General features: G+C 43.5%; 1 protein-coding gene and 1 long non-coding RNA gene across 6 annotated transcripts in view; both read right to left on the bottom strand.

The window, feature by feature from the left end:
* Window positions 1-1,340: 1,340 nt before the first annotated feature.
* On the bottom strand, window positions 1,341-11,041 carry LOC123384423. Its single transcript, XR_006595484.1, has 3 exons — window positions 10,441-11,041; window positions 9,043-9,171; window positions 1,341-3,278 (listed from the first exon to the last, which is right to left on the bottom strand). It is a non-coding gene; the product is annotated as an uncharacterized LOC123384423 (long non-coding RNA).
* Window positions 11,042-12,042: 1,001 nt separating this feature from the next.
* The window catches only part of CHST10 (carbohydrate sulfotransferase 10), a 30,052-nt gene continuing 16,173 nt past the window's right edge, over window positions 12,043-25,921 (bottom strand). For 4 of the 5 annotated variants that reach the window (XM_045054065.1, XM_023251584.2, XM_045054066.1 and 1 more), the window contains 4 exons: window positions 23,535-23,626; window positions 17,855-18,089; window positions 15,596-15,701; window positions 12,043-13,906 (listed from right to left, as the gene is read on the bottom strand). In XM_045054065.1, the coding sequence (XP_044910000.1) occupies window positions 13,369-13,906; window positions 15,596-15,701; window positions 17,855-18,089; window positions 23,535-23,626 (971 nt within the window). In that variant the 3' untranslated portion in view covers window positions 12,043-13,368. Of the gene's footprint in view, window positions 13,907-15,595; window positions 15,702-17,854; window positions 18,090-23,135; window positions 23,265-23,534; window positions 23,627-25,921 lie in introns of those variants that run through there. The other variant, XM_019827036.3, reaches the window with a different exon arrangement.

The following is a 25,921-nucleotide window of genomic DNA, read 5'->3' as shown; positions in this document are numbered from 1 at the left end:
TATATGTCTAACTGAAATACAGTCCCTATAGGGGAACATCAATTAAAATGACAGTGGGTCTCATCTGCCACCATGGAGAACAGAAGACAGTGGCACATATTTTTCAAGTGCTGAAAGAAAAAAAAAGTCAACTGCAAATTCGATATCCAGTGAGACTATTCCTGAGGAATAAAGGGGAAATAAAGACCTCAGGTGAAGGAAAACTAAAGGAATTTGTCACTAGCAGACCTACCAGCAAAGGACAGAAATTGGCAGAATGTATGCAAAAAGACCAATTATATGCTGTCTAAAAGAAATTCACTTCAATTTCAATGACATTAGGCAGGTTAACAGAAAAAGGATGCAAATAGATATACCATGAAAACATTCATTTAAAAATTAAAAATGTAATAGTTAAAGTTATTTTAAAAATATTTATAGTGATATCACCTATTTAATTCTTGATATTAAGTTAAAATGATTAACATTTATTTTTAATTCAGAATTTTAATTTTTTAGTCAGCAGACTTTATTAATATGTGATAAAGTAGACTTAGGGCAAAAAAAATTACTAGAACATAAAGAGGCATTGCATAATGATAAAAGAAGTCACCAAAAGACATAATTATCCTAAGAGCCTTAAAATATATGAAACAAAAACTTAATGTGCAAAAGAAGAAGAAGAAGAAGAAGAAGAAGAAAAGAAAAGAAACTGACAAATCCACAGTTATAGTTGGAAACTTCAACACCCTCCTTCAGCAACTGATAGAACTACCAGACTAAAAATTAGTAGGGATATAGAAGATCTGAATAACACAATCAACCAATGAATCTAATTGTTATATATTGAGTACTCCACCCAATAACAGTGGAATACACATCCCCACCCACCACCAAAAACCCACGAACATTCACAAAGATAGACCATAATCTGCGTCATAAAAATTTTCTCAACAAATTTAAAATAAACTGAATCATAAACAGTATAAACAGTATATTTTCTGACCGTAATGGAATCAAACTACAAATTAATAACAGAAAAACAACAGAAAAAATTTATAAACATGAGGAAATAATAATACACTTCTAAATATCCATAGGTCAAAGAGAAAGCCTCAAAGAAAATTTAAAATAAGTACACAGAACTGAATATAAATTAAAAATATATAAAAATATGTGGGATGCATTGAAAGCAGTTCTGAGAAGAAATCTCATAGTACTAAACGGTTACATTAGAAAAGAGTAAAGGCTCATAAATTATTTGAGTTCTTATCTCAAAACAAAATGAAAGACAAAAAAAGAAAAGAAAAATAACTCCATAAAAAAGTATAAGGAAGACAAAAATAAAGATCAGAGCAGATGATGATGAAACTGAAAATAGGAAAACAGGAGAAAAATCAGTGAAACAAAAAGATGTTTCTTTGAAAAAAGCCATTAACATTAGTAAAGCTTTAGCAAGAATGATACCAATAAAAAGAAGGAAGACACATATTATCATCAGAAATTAAATAGGGATTATCACTACAGATCCTATAGCCACTAAACAGCTAATTAGAGGGTGATATGAGGGGAAATATCAGAGTAACGACCTACAAAATTATCTCCTCCATAAAAGCAATGAGAAAACTGGCAAAAATTGTTAAAAATCAACTTTTCTTTAGAACTTTGGAAAGGTTTTTCAGCAATCCAGGATGCATTTGTTCAAGATAAATGTTGGAATCTCAGTAAGAACTGTGAGCTCTTTAGTGCTCTGTGAGCAACTATACTTACTTAAACTGTACTTACACTACAATTATACTGAGAAAACATGCTGATGCCTAAATGAGTAGGACTCTCTATGTATTAAAGCTGAATGATGGATGAGGAATTCCTATAGGATGGTGATGCGGTCAACATAGTTAACATCACCCATCACTGATATACTGGACCTTGGTGGATGGGTTTTTTTTAAAATCAGGCACAGACTTTATAGGATTCATAGAGTATAAAAATAAACTATGGGAAACATCCCAACCATCTGTGACACAGATGCACAGTGAGCAGGAGATGGTGTGGATTTCTGTAGAAAGTGACCATTAGTCATTCTTCAAGCTTGGAACTTGTTGCCAAAAGTGGAAACCAGCTCTTAGTGTTAATAGAGTTATTGGCTGAGAGTTAATGAGGCTATTGATCAGACAAAAGCTCTGTGGTCTTTTCTTCTTTGGAAACTCCCTGAGCCTCAGCATGCACAGCATTACAATAGACATTTTTCTCCACAAATCCTTTCCACAATGTCCCGGTAAATCTTCTTCACAAAGTCATCATTAAATATCTGTTTCATATACACCTAGCAATTGGTTTCCATTCTCCAGAATCATGTGGTAAAAAAGCAAGCAAGTAGGCTAAGAAGAAATTAAAGACATAAAACAATCATACCTATTCTGCATTGTCTTCATTCACAGCTGTTTCTGAAAGGGCCCTGTACCCACTTCTTGGATTCCCTCACTATACACCCCCCTGCTCTTTACTCAGGGCATTAAAGGACTGTACCCACCAAGGACTCCCCAGGTGACTGTATGCACATGAGGGTTCCCACCAACATTTTTTAAAGCCACCTTCCATTAAAACTGGGAAGGCAAAATCAACAGGATGTTGTGGCATCCCTGCACAGAAGATAATGATCTTAGGTGATAAAGGTCGAAGGTTGTCAATAAAATGTGTACATGCTAACAGGGGAAGCAAAACACCAGTCAATGTATGGAGCACAAAGCTTTTAAAGAAGGAAAACCTCAGTGAACACATGAAAGTAAAGTATACATTTCATATCTGTTTGCCAAGAATTGAAGCTGTAGGCTTACTGAAATGAACCTAAATTACACATAGATACGGATATGTATGTATAGATGGGTATAGATAGGCACACGTGCACATACATACAAAACCACATACAGAGAAAGCTTTTACTGCATGTCTTAATTTTACTGTTTGCTGGGCTCTTGCTAAGCAGGAAAGCCTTTCTGTAGAATAATTAATTTACCTGCAAGTTTGAGCAGTTGTTGAATAGAAAAACAGCTCACAAATGCCACATGCCTAACCGTTGTTTGGTTTTAGTTACCTGGGTTTTGTAGATGTTAATGAGTGTGCAATTCTTGACAGGCATGGGGAAAGATTTCTTTTTCTGAAACTCACACCAAAGCCTTGAGAGTTCAGGCAGAGGCAGGCTGAGGTCTCTACTGCAGACTGTCAATTTCTTCGCTGCAGGTGAAGACAGTCCTTCACAAGCAGAACGACTGCTCTGGGCCCACAGTATGTCCTCATTCCTTTCAGAATAAGACATAGAGTTAGCTTGATTTGCCCCAGCTATAAGTGGGACAAGCAGGGGAAAACCATGGTGAAATCATATGAAGACCAAAACAAGGGGTTCCAGATTTAAAACTAACCAGTACCACCATCCCCAACAACAACAACAACAACAAAATCTCTGCATGCTTTAGCATCTTGTACTAGGAATTACCTCCCCAGAAGGGAAGCTTTCCACTGTTTGTTTTTAGAGCTTACCATTTAATGAAAAAGACAGGATTTCTATTTCCATGGCTCAGAGATTTTCAGTGATCCCTCTGTAGACTTGGTTTGATCTCCTATTCTCTACATGCTCTTTAGTAGAGAAAATCCACCCATGTACATCCTGGGCCTAATTTCTGTACATTAGTGTTTTGTACTGTCACCACTGTAGCTACTTAGAGTATCTTAGTGAACTTCCCTGCTTACATGAAGAGAACCTAGGTTTAGCAGGTATTAGAATAGGAAACAGTGCCCCCTGGAGGAAGACGGTGAAACAAAGCTGGAAGAAAAACTGCCAGTACAAGACAACCAGTGAATAAGGGGTGGCCCTAAAGCTCCCTTAATTTGTGCAGGTCTTCTTTGATGTTCCCAACTGTGAAATGGGTATTCTCACATCAATTTTCCTGTTCATCTTCTTATACTTGAAAGTGTATATAATACCATGAAGATCAGAGGTCCTTGACATTTTCCTCCTAAAGGAACCACTTTCAATTTATCCAAAACTTTATGTGTTCCTATATCTGGCTATTTTCAAAATCAGTAAGAGATACCATCAATGGGAAAATTGTGAAACATGAGGAAATTGATTAATCATGGGGTTTCATGCATATATATTGAGGAAGAAGGAAATGGGCTGTCACTTCTTTCTGTTATAGAGATTAGAGGTCCTGGGGTTTCCCAGACTCCCTGGCTTAGGCAGAGGTGACCATGCCTTTCTATGGGGTGGTCCCTGGCCTAGAAGTCCACTGGTTTTGGTCACAATTGTCTAATATCTACCGACTCACTGGAGACTAAAGGATACACCACCGCTATGTTTATTATTATCCTTCTGGTTTCCACATAGTTTCTCTGAGCAATATGCTTATGGCTAATTCTTTAGTTTTATTCTCTATGTAACATAGGGGTTGGTATTATTATTATTATTATTATTATTATTATTATTATTGCCCTTTAAATACTTCCCTAAAGTCATAACATTGGTTTCTTTTGTTTTTGGGTTTTTTTTTTAACCAAAAAAAAAAAAAAAACAAAAAAAACCAAAAAACCAAAAAACAAACAAACAAAAAAACCCCAACCAACTGACCAATGGAAACTATCTACAGCCAGCAATTCCATGGTTAGGAATATACCCAAGAGAAATTAAAACATATCTACACAAAGTCTTGTATGCAAATGTTCATATTAACATTTTAAATCCCCATTTATAAGAGCTAAATGCTTTAAACAATCCAAATATCAATGAAATGGTAAATAAACAAAATGTGGTATTTCCATAGGAAGGAATACCATTCAGCAGTAAAAAGGGACTAAGTATTGAGACATGTGGCAATATGGATGAAACTGAAAGGCTATGCTAAAGGAAAGAAGCCCTACTCAAGAGTTTATGTTTCATATGATTCCATTTATGGAAAATTTCTGGTAAGGGCAAAACTATAGAGACAAAGATCAGTGGTTGCTTGGGGCTGAAGGTGGCAGAGTGATTGATCTCAAATAGGCATGCAGGATTTTTTTTGGGTGATGGATGTGTTCTAAAACTAGATTGTAATAGTTGCATAACTACCTTCATTTATTAAAAATCATCGAACTGTGGACTTAAAATAGGCAAAGTTGGGGCGCCTGGGTGGCTCAGTCAGTTAAGCGTCTGACTTCGGCTCAGGTCATGATCTCACAGTTCGTGAGTTCGAGCCCTGCGTCGGGCTCTGTGCTGACAGCTCAGAGCCTGGAGCCTGCTTCACATTTTGTGTCTCCCTCTCTCTCTGCCCCTTCCCTGCTCATGCTGTGTCTCTCTCTGTCTCAAAAATAAATAAACATTAAAAAAAATTAAAAAAAAATAGGCAAAGTTGATGGCTTGTAAATTATAACTTATGCTGAAATACAAAAACCCCAAATTAAAAAAGAAAACATCATCTCTAGCTTCATGAAGGCTGTATCCTTAAAAAAATATTCTGATAATTAAACTTCATGGCTATTGAGTTATTGACCTTAGGAATTTATTTTTGGCATGCTAGCATAAGTCATTCATGCCAAAATTTAGGTGGCAAAAGAACACCATTGTTTAGGGTACATCAGCTAGGATTCTGCCTAAATGGAGGTGAGGGGTGCAAGTTGAGAATGGCAGGTACTACAGAGCCCCATGGAAAGCAGCAAGGTCTAGAGTGGAAGAAGGCTGGGACCCAGGAAAGGTGGCTAATGCTACTTCATTATTCCCATCTGTAACCCAGGTATGGAGGTTGAGAATAAATCTTTGGGTTTGGAGTTCTGAAAAATGCAGGGTTCAGAGCCCAGGTCAAGGTCTGAGCAACATGAAGTCAGGGGGTCAGCCACAGAGCTGCAGGAGTCCTGGCTGGAACAGCAAGAAATTAGGGGGATTCTAGGCTTATGTTGACTTTGTATCCCAGTGTCAACATTATAGTCTGTTATTGGGATATAAATAAATGTACTTATTCATGCAGGGACATGGCTCATAATTATGAATTTAGAAAATGTAGCTCTTGTATTGATACAAACCAAAGGATTTGTGAACCAGAAGCTTCAAATGTATTTCTCATATAAGGGATTATAGAAAGAAAGCAAAAGAAATACTCTTTCCTTACCACCTGGATTTTCAGTTTTTTGTGAAGACCTTGAAGCAACAGTGATTTTTTAATAAGTATTCTCATCCAGCCAAAAAACACCATTGTAACCTCTGTGATACAGCCAGATGTTATTACCAGGAACAATGTTGGGACAGGAGGCCTTAATTCCTTTCTTCTGCCTGTACTCAGCACTCTCAGGTTCATCTTGGAGGTGTTATCCACCTCTCTTTCTTAAAGCTTCTGGCCATAAAGGAGCTTATCTGGGCCTTTAGATGGGCCTCTAGATCTTAAGGTGGAGCAGAGCCAACTTACCTGGCTCCAGACAAGATTCTCTCATGTTATTTGGGGAGGGGGGCGGCACAGGGGGATAGAGAGAGAAAAGGTGCAAATGAGCAAGGGGCAGAGAGAGAAAGGGAGAGAGAGAGAAGGAGAGAAGCGGGGCTCACCCTAAGCGGGCCTCATGTTTACCCAAAGAGGGTTTCAAGCTTACCCGGGGTGGCATTGGAGCTCACCCAATGCAGGATTTGAACTCGATATACATTTAGAAATTGGCAACTTTGTGTGTATGTGTATGTGCTTTCATTTAGCATCCCTGCCTTCAAGCTCTGGGTCAGGGCAGGTGGGAAGTAGAAAAGATGCTCATGGGTCTTTGCAATGGGGGTGTAGAGATGGCTTCAGTCTCTACTGACTCTTGGCTTCAGCTCAGGTCATGATCCCAGAGTCGTGGGATGGAGCACCACATCAGCCTCTGCACTGAGTGTGGAGCCTGTTTAAAATTCTCTCTCTTTCTCTGTCTGCCCCTCTCCCCTGTTTGTACTTTCTCTCTCTTAAAAAAAAAAAAAGTCCCTGCCTGACCTTGAAGGTCACATCACATGGTCTTGGTTGGGGCAGGGGAGGTGGGGTAAAGGAGAGTAGAAAATGTAAGGAGGTGTATCTATTTAAAAAATTCTTTCTGGAGTGCCTGGCTGGCTCAGTCAGGGGAACATGTGATGACTCCATCTTGGGGTTGTAAATTCAAGCCCTATGTTGGGTGTAGAGACTACTAAAATCTTAAAAAAAAAAAAAAGTTCTTTACAATAACAGATAACCTAATGCTTCCTTGCAGGATGATCAGGATTTAGCTTTATTTAATCCAATATTTTGTTGGCAATCACCGCAAGCCCTCAAAGACTAGCAGGAGAATGTTGGCCTAGTTTATCCAACTTGACATGTTAGAGGCGTGATAAGGCTGTTTTTCCTAGACACTGTACTTGGCTCTGTAATTAATTGATAGTGTGCACTGTGAAGAGAGGAGAAATGGATTGAAGTTAAGGAGTGAGGAGTTTCTTGGTTCTGCTACTATTTGTACGATCTTTATATTCTAAGTGTGTTGTTGTATAACACATACAGTGTTATCTACTCTGCCAATCTCTTTTTCTCGTGGATTTTGACCATTCACATTTAAAGTTATTATTGATGTAATTGGGTTAATGTCATGTTTATAACTTTCCTTTCATTGTACTTGTTCTTTTTGTTTGCTTTCTCTTGTTTTGAACATTTTATATGATTCCATTTTATCTCTTCTCTTAGATTATCAATTACATTTTATATTGTTTAGCAGTTGCCCTCGAATTTGCATATACATGTACAACTAATCTAAATCCACTTTTTTTTTTTTTAATTAACCTTCAGATAGCACCATCCTACTTCAGATGTAGTGTCCAGTCTGATTAGCTCTCCAAAAGCATTCTTAGTTGGTTTCATTGTTGTGGATTTCCAGCATTTTCTTTGGATTTTTCTTAGAGTCTCTATCTCTTCACTTACATTATCCATCTGCTTGTCATCGTGTCTACTTTTTTAATAGAGCAGTCAACATATTAATCAGTCATTTTAAATTCCTTGCTTGATAATTCCAACATTTGTGTCATATCTGAATCTGGTTCTGATGTTCTTCAGATTGTGGGTTTTTTTTTTTGTCTTTTAGCATGACTTGAAATTTTTTGTTAAAATTCCAGACATAATGTTATCAGGTAATTGGACCTGAGGTAAAAGGCTTTTGGTGTGAGTGAGGATTTATGTTAATCTGGCTAGGTGTTGGACTGCATTTAATGTTTTTTTGTAACTGTAGGGGCCAGAGGCTTCAGCTCCCTCTAATGGCCTTGCTTCTGCGTCCTCTACTGTTTTGGGGCTTCCCTAAGTCCTCCTCAAACAGAGTGTGTGCCTTGCTCTTTCTGCTCTTTCAACTGTAACTCAATTATATTTAATACCTGTTGATGTGGTGGCAAAGTGTGTGTGGGGAAGTATTCTATCATTTAATTTTTTAATGTCTATTCATTTTTGAGAGAGAGAGAGAGACAGAGTACGAGCGGGGGAGGGGCAGAGAGAGAGGGAGACACAGAATCTGCAGCAGGCTCCACGCTCTTAGCTGTCAGCACAGAGCCCGACATGGGGCTCAAACCCATGAACTGTGAGATCATGACCTGAGCCAAAGTCAGACACTTAACCGACTGAGCCACCCAGGTGCCCTGAAGCATTCTATAATTTTAATTATTAAATCCCAGTCTTTTACTGGACTTGTGTCTCTCGGGTGTGACCTTCACAGGGGATTCTTAGCATTTTTATTATTTTTGTTGCCCCTGGAATAAAGATAGGAAGGCATGGGGGTGGAGGGCAGGAACTGGGTAAATGTTCCTCTCCCATGTGGGACAAGCCTCTGGTACAGTCTTTTCCCCTAGAAAGTAGTCCTTTCTTATGGAGAATGTCTGGGCATATCTCAAAATGATCACCTTTCTCTTCCACCTGCCAGAAGCAGCAGGAGATGTTTCTTGACTCTTCACCATAAGAAACTGGTGGGGTTCCTGGAGGTAAAACCCTTGAAAATCTAGAAAAACCCCTGTGCACGCAGCCTCCAGGAGTTTCTTATTCTCAAGCCAGCCTACACTCAGCACCCAATATTTGTCAAAATTACCATCTGAGTGATCCCACCAGTTCATGGCTTCAGTAGCTTCCACTCTAGGTAAGCAGATCTTAGCTGGGAATCTCTGTATTCACCCTTGTCTCCAGATTTCAGCACAGTTTGTCTTGCAATCTCAATTCTCTGATGAGTACAAGAAAAGGCATTACTTTTCAGGGTTTGGGTTTTTTTTTTTTTCTAATTTTTTTGTTTTGTTTGTTTTGTTGTAAGGACAGGAGTGATAACTTCCAAGCTCTTTACACATTGGATCTGCCCAGAAGTCTAGTTTTATGATCTTGCACAAGTTAACTTCTCTGAGGCCATTTCTCCCTGTATGACATGGAGACAACAAACCTTTTAGGCCTACTTTGTGTCATTATTTACATTAAAATGCTTTATAAATGGTAAAGCACTATAGTTACATAGGGGTTATTAATACCAATTTGCCAACATCCACCACAAATTTGTGGAGCTGTCACTAGGAAATATCTATTAAGCCAGGAATAACATTTCCTAGCTCCCTTGAAATTGCCCTGTGCCAAAACAATGAAGTAGGGGGGACGTGTCCCAATTCTACAACTGGTCCATAATAATGTCCCCAGTGCTCCTCCATGCTTTTTATCCTTCTCCTAGAAGCAGAGGACAAGACCCTGGAAATGAAGGAACCATAAGATGGAAAAATCTCTGCCTACAAGGAACAGACTTGTTGGGTTGTTATGTGTGCAAGAAAAATCATTTTATTGTCTTAGGTCACTGAAATCTTGGTATTTGTTATAACAGCTAATGTTATCCTATATAATAAAGAAATTGATACCTTGATATTGGGGCTACAGTTACATAAACCTAAAATACATGAGAATAGTTTAGGGACTGTGTGGCAAAAAAAAAAAAAAAAAAAAAAAAAAGACTGGAAGGATTGAGACTAGGGTCATGCTGTGGTGCAGTAATGAGTAAAACTGGCACCTGTGATATGGATGACATAGAGAAAACAGAGACTGTTCTGTCACAAAAATTGAGTGTTTACAGATTTGAGACAATAAGAAATAAGACTGTCAAAGACCTGAAGCAAAGGGCCATTGAGATTTGTCAGGTAAACAAAGGGACTCAGCCTTGAGGAAAATAAAGATTATGGATGTGATATTCTCATCCAAGCCTTGTTTAAGATGGCTTTAGGATAACTACTGACAGGGAGATTGTCTTGGGGGCAAGGAAGCAAAGATATAATTCCTGCTCTCTATACCTTCCCTGATCCTCCCCATGTACCTGCCACTTCCACCAGACGGTCCCCACTTACCTGGGGGGCCTGTGCAGCCCTGTTCCAGAACTTCCCACAGCTCTGCTCTTTTGAGAGCCTACTATTCCAGGTTCAGTTCTGGAACCCCACAATCCTGGTGCAGGGCTTGGAAAATATACCTTGAACACTTAAACTTCATCCAATAGGTGGCAAGGCTTGCTTCCTCTCACGCAGCTGCCATCTTTGTTATTCCCCTGTTCTAATCCAGGTTTCTGCTGTGTCCTGCTTCTGAAGATTCCGGCTGAACAGGCCATGCTGGGGTTTAGAGGGGGGAAGCAGGGTGTGGTTAGGGTGAGGTGTCAAATGTGGGGGATGGGAGACCAACATCCCCCAGAACGTGCTGGGACCCCTCCCGGGTCTGAGGCTCTTCCTCTGAGGAACCTCTGAGTTACAGGCTGAGTCCCTTGCATGTGGTAATCTGCCGGATTTCTGTGCAGTTAGCCACCATGAAAATCAAATTTCATCTCAACTCTAGACACATCACTATAATGGTTTTCAGGGCTAAGACCAATAAAACTACAAAGTGTGAGGAGAGAAATCCAATAAGAGAAAGTAATTGAAGATAAAAGCCTATTAAGTCAACCTACTATGATTAAATTTTTAAATTTAGGAATTGCCCTCCCTGTTTTAAGACCACTTCTGGGAGGCACAGTGGCTTCTTGTTTAACTCCAGGCTTAATGTTACTGCTGTTTCTCACCTAGACGTTTCCCAGGGGCTGCCTTCTGGCCGCCCCCCCCCCCCCCCCCCCCCCCGTCTCTGCTCCCAGGGCGGTGGTGGCACCCCTCTGGCCTTCCCCTGCCCATGGCCCCACCCTACAAGCATCCAGGCCTGCCCAGCCCTGCCCCACATGGGCAACTGACCCCGCCCCACCCGCGGCAGTAGTGACTGGCGGAAGAGGACCTGGCTGATTGGGACTTCTGAGGAAGGAGGTCCCGAGCAAGAGCTGGGCGCTGCCGGGAAAGACGCAACCAGGTTTGCCCCAGGATGCTTCTGTAAAGCCCTCTCTGAGCAGCAGTGTAGGGAAAAACTGCTTCAGGAGACAGGGGCATGGGCACCTGCTCTAGGCCTGGAAGGGGAGGCAGTGGGCTCTGGAGGTGAGAGGAAGTCAGATGGCCTTAGTGGGGCGGGAGAGTGAGGCCTGCAGGGTCAGTAGCCCCGGAGGGTAGGGATGGTTGTGGGAATGCAGGTTTTGGATATACTGTGAAATGCCCAGGAGATGCTGTGGTAATGGTCTCCACCTGTTTGGCAAAATATGTTAGGAAAATGAACCAAATGCTAGAGAAAAATGACCTAAATCTAAATGCCAGAAGTGGGGGATGGCACCCAGGTGTCCAACCTTTTGTTTAAGAAAGAAAACGTTATCTTTTTAAATTAGGACTAACTTTAGGGCCTTAAATTCACATACATTACTATTCACACTATAACGTTTCAAATAGAAAAGAGGTAATCAGCTCATTAGGTATCAAATGACTTTAACAAGACTTTGCTAAAACTTTACAGAAAAATAACTCCTGTTACACCCTTTGTGTTTCAGTTGAGGATGAAAGGCTACCACACTGCCTGTCATCAGTGTTGCCAATGGTCACACTTTAGCCATGCTTCCCTTCCACAGTCCTGTCCCTAGCAGCCATCTAAGCAGGCCTGAGCTGCCTATCACTGTCACCAGGTCTCAAGGACCATGTGTGGCCATGGAGCACCTCCTCTGGAACCGCAGCACATGTTAGATTTGGCACATATTTTTTATTTTCTTTTACTTTCACATTTACAAACTCAGGAAGCCATTTTGAGAGAGGGAAGGTTGAGGCTGCCTGGAAGAAAAGCAGGGTTCATGGGCACTGTGCAGAGTCGGGCACTTAGGACTTTTCACAGGGAAACTATCCTGAATCTCAAGAGCCCTCATTGTCAGTTGACATCTGAAATAGTAGCTGTGGCTTGCTCCTCCGTGCCTGGAAGATGCGTTACTGGAGGCTGCCTTGGCCCAGGATTTTATTGCTGGTGAACTTGAGTATCCAACTTACAGTTCAGGATGATGGCATTATCAGAAATGGGTCCAGTGGTGAGCATTTTGCAGAGATGAAAGGAAACAGCAATGTGTAAACTGCACTGATTCTGCAGTGCTGGCAAGTTTCCCACACTTGCCTCTGGTCCCGGAGGGGGGCCCTAGAGATGGGTGTTGTCCATCGGGATGGGACAAAGAGGATGGACATGCTCAAATCCACAGCAGCTGGAGTGCCAAAACCTAAGCAGCTCTCCCTTCCCCCATGCTATGTGCCCTATAAGGCTCCCAGAGATGTTCCCTTTCTCAGATGGAAAGAATGTATAGTCCCCTCACTTTCCAAAGTTGTATCTCTTGGGCTGAGTGAGACAAGTGTTTGGCAGGCAGTTCAGAAATATGGACTAGAAGTACATAGGCACAGACCTTGGAAAGATGAACTGCTGAAAAGTACCTTTGGGTCACCTCTGAATTTCACAGGAACAAGAGAGTCATGGAAAAATGGTTTGCCTGTGATTATAGCAGCACTAGGACGAAAGCCAGAGGTGTAATTTTATTACTCAGATTTGATCCTGTATCAGCCCCATGTGACTTTTGCAGACCATTAGCTTCTCCCTCTCTCCTAAAAGTGCTGGGTGCTAGTCTTGCAACCCTCCAGTGACAGGCGGGACCCCACCCTTCAGGGAGCTGTGTATCTACCTCTTCCACAACTGAAGGAAATGGAAATGACTCCTACACCATGTAATTTTTCTTCCCAGACTGTCAGGACTACAAATGTCTAGTCCCTTTCCCCTTCTGAGGAGAGCGAAGGCCTTATGGCATTGACAGGGGAGAGGACCGAGGGGGAAGCTGCCAGGGCCCTCAGTGCACCTTATGTCCAAACTAAGTCATAACGGTCAGGGTCCAGCTTCATCGGCCGAGGCATGCACAGGTCCATGGGGGACTGCGGCGTCTCCAGTAGGAATGGAATGGAGGACGTGTCATTTCTGTGCCCACATCTCCCACCTGGTTAGCCTCTGGTCTAACAAAGATGTGAATTCACAGTTCTACACATTAGTTTAGCAAAAAGTCTGGTTTCTGATACCCAAAGAGCTTAAAGTCCCCTTCAAAACGTGCATACAGGCGTCGGATGTCTCGTTTGCTGATGCCCAGAAAGTAACGCTCCACCTTGGTTCTGTTATACACGGTAATGCCCGGAGGGATGGTGGGGTAAGATACCAGGTGGTCTATGCCGGCTTCTTTTAAGATGTATGGGGCATCATCCTCCAGGGTCTCGTGGTGACCGATCACACTGTACTTTATCTCACAGGGTGCACACAGTTCAACGTACGTCACCCAGTGAATGATGTGGTCCCCAAACTGAAGGTCCAGCCATCTGTGGTTTGGATCACCCAGGTAACGTACAAAATCTTCAAACTGGATGCCCCTGGTCTCTGTCCGGTTCCTCCTATATTTCCTAATGATGCCAGGGGCAATCTCATGCCTGTACCAAGGCTCAAAGCGGGGATTGTGAACAAATTTATCCTTAAATGCAGAAATCAGCCTTTCGAAGGGATCTCTTACGATAAAAAACTTGAAGTATGTTTTCAAGCTAAGGAAGGAAATGAAGATAAACAAGCAGTTAGGCCAATGCTGTTGATGGTAACCAGGGCGAGGTGGGAAAGGGGAGGGTCCCTGCTGCAGCCGCTGCCACCATGTCTAGAACGCACTCCTGTGAGGAGCAAGTGACATGCATTTCCGAATCCACTCAGCCACCTTTGGAAGCAGATCTTGCTACTGACCCATCTTACAGTGAGGAAGTGGGGGCTCAGAAACCATAACTGTCCCAGGCCACAGGACTCCTCACCTGAGAAGGTCACTGTGAAGACATCTATTTATCTGAATAGATATTTGAATATTCCAAAACTTCAAGGACATTTAAAGTCTTGTTGGGCAGAGAACTGACAAGGCCAGGAACCCTGAGTGAGATAGGAATAGCAGAGGCCAGAGAAAGTTACTTTAGGGTCCATCTGTATAGAGTCAATTCACAACTGCCAGGGGAAGGACAGCCAGAGCAGGGGACGGGTAAGAGAAGTGGGGAACACGGCTGCAGGCTCCAGCTGGCAGGAAGGCGGCCCAGGGGAGCTGCCAATAGTGACGGGGGTGGTGCAGTGGTGGCAGCATGATGGGCCTGTAATGGTGCTGATGGAGCAATGACAGCATCGGCCACTGATGTAATTACGGTGCTTACTCCATGCCGGAAACTGGCTCAGTGCTCTGCACACTTGAATTCGTCTTTTCTCACAAAAGCTCCCATGAGATCAGTGCTTAGGTGGATAGCAAGACACCCTTACCCAGGAGGCTCTCTGATCTGGCATTTAACACCTGCATTCTACAGGTTTTGTGCAAACTGGGAAGACCAAACAATGCCAGAAGCAATGAAAATCAAGTGGCTGAAAAGTAAGGGAGGTCAGAGTTCATTTGGTGCCCTGACATTTATTTGCTGCTTACACATTCTGATTCTTTTTAGGCTTTGTTTTATGGGGTCATTTCTTGGCTAATGAAAAGAAATTAAAAAAAAAAATTTTTTATGTTTATTTACTTTTGAGAGAGAGAGCAAGCACAAGTGGGGGAGAGAGAGAGAGAGAGAGAGAGAGGGAGACACAGCATCCAAAGTAGGCTCCAGGCTCGAACTCCCGAACCATGAGATCATGACCTGAGCTGAAGTTGGACGTTTAACTGACGGAGCCACCCAGGTGCCCCTAAAAAGAAATTTTCAATTCACTAGCTAAGTGATTTTTAAAATGCCCAGTCTCCATCCTTGCTGTGGTCAGTGAGGTCTGTCTCTCTCTGCCTATGTCAGGTCCATCCCCCACCCCTCTCCTTAGGGCAGCTACGACAGAAGCAGGTGTAATACCTTTGGAAGAAAATGAAAAACTAAGTGGGAATCCCTGTAATGCAAATCCCTTTCCTGTGACATAAAGGTTCTATTAAGTAAGGAATCCATAAAATTTAACAGGACTGAAGCAGAACAAAGACAACTACTCATTTCTACTAAGAAAATTGTGTAACCTTTGTTTTAATGGACCGCAGGAAGGTAAGAGTGGAGAAAACATTGTGAAATTCTCATAAAGGTTTGTGACTTTAAATGCACTGAACCCTGAGCATATGCTCAGTGGCCTCTCACCCAAGTAAGCCAAAAGCCCCCAGTAGTCCTCAGAGCAGTTTGATACACATGGTAAGGAGGGAACTGGGCCTTGGATTTTACAAAAATCCCCCTCCCCTTAGGAACCTCTCCTACCGCTTCTGAATTTCTGCATCACTGAAGGAAGAGAGACGAGGGAGGCCATTCTTCTCGTGGTCATGAACCACATTTTCAGGGATCTCCTCAATGGAAGGAAAGGCCCCTGGTAAGGAAACAAGGGAGTACAGGTTGGCCACCTCAGTGCTACCTGTAAAGGAGGATGCTTGGTTTCTTAACTTGGGCCCCATGTTCCCCACAAGTCCATCCCCTAAATCTCAGTTTACGTCTTTGAATTCCAACTGCTGTGCCAAGAGGAGAGAGTGAAGAAAAGCTTCTGGTAATCCATAAGCCAACAGATGAGTTGGGGGTGGGGGGGATAAGGGGAGGGACACTGCCAATACCTACTCCTGGCAGCACACCTAAATTAGGTTAAATCTGACATTTAAAAAAGATCCCTGTATGCATACAGAATTCCTAAAACAAGCAGTACTCATTCTACTCTGAAACTGGGGGGAAAAGCCAGAGGAGTGGCACTGTGAAACATACTGGTGCCTGAGGCCCTGTCGGGGGCCGGGGGGGTGGGGGGGGAGCCCATTACTCCCAATGGGCTTGGCTCTCCCAGTCCCACATCCCCAGGCCTAAGGTGGTTCCTAGGCAACCTCACCATGTCCCAGACTGGCAAGTGGCAAAGCTGACTGGTGCTAGGAAAACCTGGCCACTGTTGTGGGAGCGGTGTGATATATCTGAAGCAAGGGACAAGGAGGACAAGGAGGGTTTAAGAAGGCAGAGCAGGAACCTTGAGTACACTCCGTCCTCAGCCTGGTGGACTGACTAGGTTTTTCATTTTTTTCTCTATTTAGCCAAATGGAAACAAAATGTCATTATCCATGAAGGTTCCAGCCAGGCCTCTGCAAACCTTCCATCCTTATTTGTGTTAATCCTCTTGTGTTGGAGTCCAGCAGGGAAGGATCTGTCGGGCCATCTAGGCAGTGGCCACTGCCTTGTCTGTTTGACTTATGCCTTCTCCAGATATGTAAGTGCCAGTCCAGAACTCTGCACAAAGTGCTTTGGATGACCATAAAATGAGCAAGATGAACGTCTGCTCTTGAGGGGACAATGAAAGAACCAGCTCTGAGGATGTGTGCCGGGACCTGCTCAAGTACTTGTCCCCATGCAGGTGTCTCCAGGGACCACTGAAGCCAGCCACCGGAACCATCCTCTATCTTATGGCCTGGCATACCTGCCCCCATTTTTATCCTGCCCTTGTAAATTGGTGTTTTCTTCTTTAGAGTCTGATGCTTTGCACTGTGCTGGCAGATTTGTGAGACGTTTGTGTAATTATTGTTTTAAATTTGATTTGTAACCTCAATCTTTGATGTCAAAAATCAAACATTCTGTCGACTCAAGAAGCACATTAATCAAACACTATAAAATGAAGCAAGTGTCTCTCTTTTCTCCCCCAAACAACCATGAAAAGGCCAAATGACCAACAACTCTGAGGACAGCAGGAGATGTGGGCTAGAGGACAGAGACCCCAGGGCCACCTCCCACAGTGCTCTGAGGGCTGATTCCTGGTCCTGGAATGATTTCCTTTTGAAGCTGAATTTAACAGAGCCCATATTTATCTTGGACCTACTCAAGGTAATTGGAGTTTAGGCAAACATGATATCTGAAGAGAGCAGTGAGTAATCAAAACCTGTAATGTATGAGGTCACTTTTCAATGATCTAATTTGTTTCCAAATAAAGATCCGATTTCCTGAAGCAAGTCAATTGAATCCTCTGACTATGGAAGCTCAGTGTAAAATGGAGATGCTTTCTTTCTACCCAAGTGGCACAGAACACCTCATCTGTGGGTGAAGGGGGCAGCCCTCCCAGGCATGGGTGCAGGCCCTCCCACTACAGAGGGACAGCTGGGAGGGCAGTGAGTGTGGAGCCTCGACTTACCAGGACAGAACTAGCAACAGCTGAGAAGCAAGGCAACGTATCTGAAGAGAAGAAAAGGGGTCAGCCTGGGGGTAGGCAGGCTGCCTGAGACAGGGATTCCGCTGTGGAAAGTGAGGAGATTCTGGCCGTAGGCAGGGCCCTTTGAAAACCTCAGTATCTAAAACTTTTAAACCACCAACTTTTAAAGTACAACTTCAACAGGGAAAACAGAGAACTGACTACAAGGTTACCAGACCCTCCAGGACAACTGTCCCTTCCCTTAGCTCCTTCCTGCAGTCCTCCTCCATCTCCCCTGCCCAGGCCACAGTGCCCCTCCCCAGCCAAACCCTGCTGTCCACTGACCACACACATCCACCAGGCGCTGCACGCACCATTTAACACGATCAGCACCTTCTTCCACTGGGTGTTGCCCACTTTAGGAGTCTGGCAGAAAAGAATCTTGTGCTTGTCACAGACAAATATCCGGTCCAGGACAAACTTGGATACTGCAGTGTGTGAGAGATTCTTCAGGGCTTCATCCCTGCAGACATTTCTGATGAGTTCCAGGCGCTCCATATAGACCAGGGGTTGAACAAGCCGGCTATCTGAAAGCACTTTCCCGGTCGGCTGCAAGTAACAAGGAAGCAAAAGAGGCACAAGGGCCTTGTTAATAGAAAATAGAAGCCACCGGGGAGGCCCTGCCCCCTGACCTCATAGGAAGAGCAGAGCTCTGTAGATACCATTCACTTTCACGGGATTCAGGCTACGTGGATGTGCCAGACCAAAGCTCAGCAGAGACATGAAGATGCTTCTTCCTCCTCAGCTTGGACAGACTTAGGAGGCAGCAATGGGTGAGCCGCCGACACTTAGCTGATGGCAGGCATTGTGGCCCATAGCTTCTTGGACACGCAGGGTACTTTGCATTCAGGGATCTTAGTGAAGGCCAGTTTCTGCCCCCTTCCTGCTCCCTAGCACTTCCTTCCACTCAATTCTGAGTGTACGTATGTGAACTGTACCTAAGGACCAGTCATCAACACACGTGCTGGCTGTTTTGAAGACCCTCTGGTATACTGGTAAAAGTTTAATTAAAATTCATGATTAAATTATTAACTAAATTAACTCAGTGTGTTTTAAAAATGCAAAAGCCATTACTCCACCTCCTCCGTGACAAGCATGCGGTTAAGCTTCCCTGTACCGTGGTTTAAACAAAGGGGACGAGTTCTGCGCGGTAGCGGTGTCAGCTGTACCCGAAGTGTGGCCACTGAGGGCAGGTGTCGGGGCACGTCCTCCCACCCGGTGAATGCATCCGCGTGAGCATGGGTCCAGAGATCCCCCCGGCTGCCGGGAAAGCGGGCCTGGGAGCAAGCGAAGTGGGCGCGCTGGCAGCCCACGACCAGGGGAACCCAGGACCACGGGAACCACTGCGGGCACGGCCTCTGGCTGGGCCTCTGAGGTTGGGATGCAAGCTGCACCAGGTCGCTGTGGCTGCTGTTTTTTTTATTGTATGCCGTCTGGATTCGGAAGCGTTTGTTTTGTTCACCTCCGAGTTATCTGGAGTAGGTCTCTCAGTAGTTTCTCCTCTCAGAAACAGTATCATTCCCAGTCTGTGTGTAGCTAGGACAGTTCCTCTGTAGCCTTCACACACAGAGTGTGACTTGAGGGTGAAAACCATCCCTATGACACCTCAGGCTGGCACTGACGGCTGCAGGGAGGTGCACGTGCGGCCCACCTGACTGCCACTCTTTGCAGGCAACCCATTTTTAATACCTGGGTGCCTGTAGGATTTTTTTTCTGTCATGTTCCAGCACGTTACAAATTTTGCCAGGATAGGTCAGCATGGGTCTCGCACCTGATTTGCCTGGAAGGCAGGGAGCCATCTGTAATCCTGTTCAGAAAATGTCTTTTTTTCCTCAGGACACGAGGGCAGGGATTAGGCCCATGTGCAACAGAGGGAGAAAGTCATTTTAGGTTAGGAGGCCTAGGTTAGGAGGTGGGCAGGGGTTTTGGGATCAGACTTCGCCCCACAGCTCACATGGATCTTCCCACCAGGTGGGAGGACTCCTTCGAGCAGAAACTAGTGCTGATGTGTGCTCCATCATTTGCTCACAGCGGCTACACTTCCCACACTACTCACACCACTAGGGTGCAGAGCCCGCCCCCTCTCCTTCAACACAGGTTAAGACACATAACCATGTGCTTGTCATTCAGGAAATGTAGTTTTACACCATACAGGTGTTATACCTCAATGAATGTTTTTTAAAAAGGAAATATAATAAAATTTCTGGTAGTGACTGAAGAGAGCCATGGATTGTGATGGACCGTAGCTGATGCTTTTTCCTTTTAATGCTGGCTATTTCCTTAAAATACAAAATGAACATAACTTACTTCTTCATAAAAAAGATGAATTAAAACTACTGCCTGGTGGGGGAAGCACCTATAAAGACTTCTAAGAGGTTCTAGAAAACTGGTCCAAGTCCTCTGTGGTTGGGTTTCTACCACACCTGGGTTACTTTATGTATCCAAAGGTAGCTCTGCAAACAGCACATTTTTGTCTTTCTTCAGCATGATCTTCACTAACTAAACGCCACAACTTTGCCAGATCCCCCTGAATTTCTTTCCAGGGCTGGCCTGTCCCTTTCTTACCAGCTATGAACCCTTTTCTTCTTTCCTTCCTCCCCTTTTCTACAGAATGACAACAACTATTTCTAGACACTTCCTGAATTGGCCACAGGGCCTTTCCACTGCCCAATAAATCAGATATGAGTCAGTATGGTTGGCAAGGAAAGCAGATGCAAAATGGGTTCATTTGACTTTCCTTCATAAGAGCAAGTGGACTTAAAAAAACAAAAAAGATGAAAAAGCTCAAGTTCCAAATTATGACATACACTTTTGGGGACCGCTTTAGAACCTAACAGAATATCTATAACAGAAAATGGCTTTTGTTAACACTCAATTCAAAATTCTACTGCTCCGTCACTCAGGAGAGTCAACTGTTTGACGAGTATTTATCAAGTCTTTACTCTGTGTTTGGCTGGTTTCAGTGTTCTGTGGAGACACGGGGAAAGCCTCAGCTGAGTAAGAATATATGGCACTGTCCATGTACATGAGGGTGTACACGCCCTGAGTGTGTGTTGGGGGGTAGGAGATGAGGAAGACAGAGCAGGCAGAGGGAATATGCCAGCAGTTCAGTGACACCCTGTCCTCAGTGACTTATTACCCCCTCCCTGTTCACATCACGGTAGAATGTCTGCCCACAGAGATCTCCTGACTTCCCAAGAAGCATTCTGAAAGGCAGTTCTGAATAAAGAGTCTGTTTCTGCCAACCCCACTCCTTTGGCCACCTCCACTGTGGCTCTTTTCCTCAGCATTTTGAAATGTTTCTGTTGCTGTTTATTGTCTATTCATTCCTTTTAAGTTACACAGAACTTCTTCCAAGAATTCAAATCAGATGGTCCCCTAAATTAACTTTATTGAATGGACCAAAATGGCCTTTTATCTGTTAAAGTGAACTAGGTTTCCAAAGCAATCATTTATGAGGCTGCTGTAACAACGAGTCCTCCCCTGGGACTAAGTCAGGTGTAAAATGGGGGAGAGAGATATAGCCTTCCAAAACACATGAGAACACACTGGAAAGACTGTAACAGAGGATTCCACCCCACCACACCAGTTCTCTGCTTTCCCTCATGGATCTGCCATAACCAAACTCCCTGACATCCCTTCTCACAGGTTTGATTGAATTTCCTGGGTTTCCCTGGTGAAGGGAAGAGTGTCTTGGGAATTCCTAATGGCTACTTCTTGAGGTCAAGACATTCTAGAAGTGAGAGCGGGCACCTGCAGACTTTCCCAGCTCTGATCCTTCCCAGGGACCTGTCTTCCTCCCTAGGGAGCAGGGGCACGAGCCCACCACCCTGGCCTTTGCCTTCGTGCTTTCATAAATGGAGTCTAATTTAACCTCATTCCCTCCCTGACCCCAACTCTTGCTTACTTATTGACACAGTCTCTGTCTCCTCTCCTCACTCTATTCCAATTGCTTTAAACCTCAGATCTAACCTGGATCACAGATGACACTCAATACCAATGCATCGCAGGGCAGTACCTCCAAACAAGTTCTCAAGAAACTGCAGAAAATCTTCCTCCTTTTCAAATTTGCTTTTCTTCAAGCTTAAGCATTAAATATAAAGGAAGAAAACTGCTCATTCAATGGTGCTTATGGACTGGCATGGTTTTCTGTTTTCTTCCTTTGCAACTATACTAAACCAATTTTAATGACTGACATTATTTTCCATTCAAATATTCAGCTGTATTTAGCGCAAAATAAACGTTCTTTTGCAGTTTTTAAAAACTGGAAGTATAACCAACATACAACATTGTATTAGTTTCAGGTGTACAAAATATTCACTCAACAACTGTGCAAAATAAACTTTTAAAGGTGAGCTACACAACCTGATCACCTTTAGAAGTCACCTTTCTTTTGGGAAGACATTGCTGAGTTTAACATAATAACCCTTGGTCTCAGAGCACGGAGTCTGACCACTGTTCCCCACTCCCTCACACCCCTTGATGCGAGAAAGTGCAGGGGACAGGGGACATGTAGCTGAAAGTCCCCGCCCACTACCTGCTGTCCCTGATACACTGGCTCTGTTCCTTGAGCCTCACACTTTCCAAATGCAAAATGAGAATAAAAATACTTACGGCTCAGAGGGCTGTTTTTGAGGACGGGTAAGATTAAAACTCAGTAAAGTCTTCTGTGAACTGCAAGGCATGTTCTGGTGCAGTATTTCCAACCACAATTAGTCCTGCAGGCCAACAGCCTTTGCAGGAAGTGTGTTCCTCTGTCCCCTAAGAGTGCCACCCCCCAGGATGGTCACTTTTGTTTTTTTCAAGTCACAGCATCCTAGCAGCGCCCTGGTCTCAGAGCACTGCATTTCTCTTGTGAAACTCTTACCCCACCTCTGTGTCATTACTGATGTCAGTAACTAAACATTTATTTCCTTACCCCCTTCTATTAAGGCCACTCTCCTATTTCCTTCAGGTTTCTCTGGTTTCCTGTCTCTGTGGTCCATCCACTCTCTTCCCTTGCCCTGGAAATGCCTCAACCTAAAAGCAACATTCCAGGTCTGCTTCAGGGAGTTCTGCAGACTGGACGAATCAATCAGTGTCCTACAACCTGTAAACTCCAAAAGTACTTCACTCTAACCAGGTGCACGCTTTCTAGACTTTGTCAGGTTCTAATCTGTTGTCCTTCTTGTGCAAATCAAGGACAGGAACTGTCTCCTTCTCTATGGTTAAATTCTGGGCTGAAAAACGTCTTCTAGCTCGGTCTACCCATTTCATTTCTTTTGGCATAACTGCAAACCAAACCACGGAATGGGTGTTAGGAAGTAAGAGGGGATCTCAAGAGTATGCTCCTCATCTTGGCTGGGGAACGATTAGGAAGTTTTGTGTAAAAGGAGCTTGAGGAGAAAGACTTGGGAGACAGAATGTCAAGCAAGAAGAGTGCTGAGTAGAAGTCGGCAGCCTTGGGCTCTGCCACTAATGCCCAGATGATTCGGGATGATTAGCCTTTTCCCTAAACTCGGTTCTCTTATCCATAGTGCTTGGAGGGGAGATTAGCTGCTCCTTGGTCCAATACCCCCTCCTAACTTTAAAGTTCCAGGATTCTGGGTCAGAGACCTTTTCCCATTGTCTTGGTTTTCTCCTGATCTTGCCCAACATCCTCCATTCCCCTGCCAAGGCTCCTTCTCAGCTGGTCAGGAATTCAACACAATCAACATTTACAGAGGATCCATGATGTACAAAGCACTGTGAGGAACATAAAAATAGATGTGACCATGCCACCTCCAAAGAGAAGCTAAAAAAGATGAGCAGAAAGGTGCAGAAGTAACAGAAGTCACAACTATGAAGCAGAAAGTGATGGTTAGAGCAAACCAGCTGACATGAGCACAGAGGGGAGGCTGGTTCCCATGCGACAGGGGGACCCAATGGGGCCACGGCGGGTGGAAAGAAGACACCACAGTGAAACTGGAGAGAAGCAGCTCTGCTCCTCATTGCCCTCTGCCTTGCTGTGCCCACCTTCAGTTCCTCAGGAAAGTGCTTCTCTCCAGGTAACTTCCCCACATCTGGCACGGCTGTCAGCAACAGAAATTCCTGTTTCGCACTGTATGCTAGGAGACAGAGAGGTTAAAGCATATTCTTATGGAGGAACAGACACACACATCAGCGAGACAGAACAGGGGCCCCACAAAGAGGCCCCCACAAATACGCCAACTGACATTGGACACAGGTACAAAATCAGTTCGGTGGAGGAGAGGCCTTTCAACAAACGATGCTCCGGCAACTGGACATCTATAGACCAAAAAAATGAACCTTTCCCTGAACCTCACACTTTACTCGAGAATGAATGCAAAATGGATCAGCAGTTAAATGTAATAAAACTTTGAAGAAAACATAGGAGAAAATCTTTGGAAAACCTGATAAACTGACTCTCACCGAAAAAACTTTTGCTCTGCAAAACCCCTATGAAGGGGATGGAAAGACAAGCTACATACTGGGGGCAGATATTTGCAGATCAAATATCTGACGATGGACTAGTATCTGGAATATGTAAAGAATTCTCAAAACTCTGCAGACAAAAAAAAAATCCAATTAGAAAATGGGTAAGACATGAACTGGCATTTTACTGAAGAGGATCTACAAATGGCAGATAAACACATGAAGAGCTACTCAAGGTCATTAGCCAGCAGGCAAATACAAATGGAAACCACAATGAGATACCACTACAGACCTATCGAAATGGCTAAAATAAAAAACAGTGAAAACTCCAAATGATAATGAGGCCGTAGAGACACTGACTAATTTACATGGCTGGTGGGAATGTAAAATGGCATAGGAACTCTAGAAAACAGTTTGGCAGTTTCTTTAGAAACTAAGCACGGTGCTTGGGTGACTCAGTTGGTTGAGCATCCAACTCTTGATTTCGGCTCAGGTCACGATTTCATGGTTGTGGGATCAAGCCCCAAGTCAGACTCCACACTGGGCATGGAGCCTGCTTAATACTCTCTCTCTCCCTTTGCCCCTCCCTACCCCTAAAACAAAAAAGAAAAAAAAGAGAGAGAGAGAGAGAGAAAGAAAAACAAAAAACCTAGGCATTTAACTACCACGTGACCTAGCAATCGCATTCGTGGACTTTTATCCCAGAGAAATGAAGATTTATATCCACACAAAAACCTATATACAAATGTTTATAGAAACTTCATTTGTAAAGCCCCAAAATGGAAAAAAAACCCAGATGTCCTTCAACAGGTATATGGATAACAAACAGTGGTGCATCCATACCATGGAATATAACTCATCAATAAAAAGGAACAAAGTATTGATACACCCAACTAAAGTTGGATGAATCTCCAGAAAATTATGTTGAATAAAAAAAAGCTAAAACCAAAAGGTCACATACTGTACGTAACATTCTTAAATTATGGAGAATAGATTAGTGGTTTTCAAGGGGGGTGGGGGCCAGGGATGGGAGACAGGGAGAGGGAGGGAGGTGTGGCTATAAAATGGCAACCCAGGGATCCTTGTGGTGATGGCGATGTTCTGCATCTTGACTGTATCACTGTCAACATTGTGACTGTAACTCTGCACTGTGGTTCTGGAATGTTACCACTGGGGTAAAGTGAGTAAAGGGTACACAGAACTCTGCATTCTTACAACTGCATATGACTCTACAGTGATCTCAAAATTAAAGGGTAATTAGAAAAAAACCAAGTTAGCAGTCAAGTCAGTATTTACACATTAGTTTAAAAATTCATGGAAAGTGAGATTAGACCAGACGAATCTTACAAAATGCTAGTCCAGAGTAATAATTTACAAAAAAACTGGTTTGGGGGAAACCTTTGAGTAGAATTTGAAGATAATTTTCAGATCTTTACAATCAAAGAAACATTTGCTTCCAAAATTTTGCAAAGTCTAGGGGCACTGGGTGGCTCAGTCAATTAAGTGTCCAACTCTTGGTAACAGCCCAGGTCGTGATCTCGTGGTCATGAGATCAAGCCTCCAAGTCAGGTTCTGCACTGAGTGTGGAGCCTGCTTGGGATTCTCTCTATTCCTCTCTCTGCCTCTCCCCTGTTCATGCAAGCATGCTCTTTCTCTCTAAGTAAACATTAAAAAAAATTTTGCAAAGCCTAAAAACGTAATTAGAGAGAAAAAGTAGATACCAAAAAAGTACAAAAATCAGCATAACACAGCATCAACAAAGGGACATTTATTTCACTTTTAAAAAATAATCAAAACCTACTCCTCTTGGGTCATTAATAGCAACATGTACACACTGGACTACAGCTCCCACCTGCACTGGTTTGGCTGTTACACCTCCTCCAGGCCCCTGGCAAGCACTGCTACTGGTATGCACCATGGGCTGACATCCTCCTCGCCCAGGGAGGGCAAAAACATCTTACAAGTAC

The sequence above is a fragment of the Felis catus genome, chromosome A3, assembly GCF_018350175.1.
Source record: "Felis catus isolate Fca126 chromosome A3, F.catus_Fca126_mat1.0, whole genome shotgun sequence".
Lineage (NCBI taxonomy): Eukaryota > Metazoa > Chordata > Mammalia > Carnivora > Felidae > Felis > Felis catus.
Note: the sequence above shows the minus strand (reverse complement) of the source record. Positions and strands in the feature narration are given on the sequence as shown.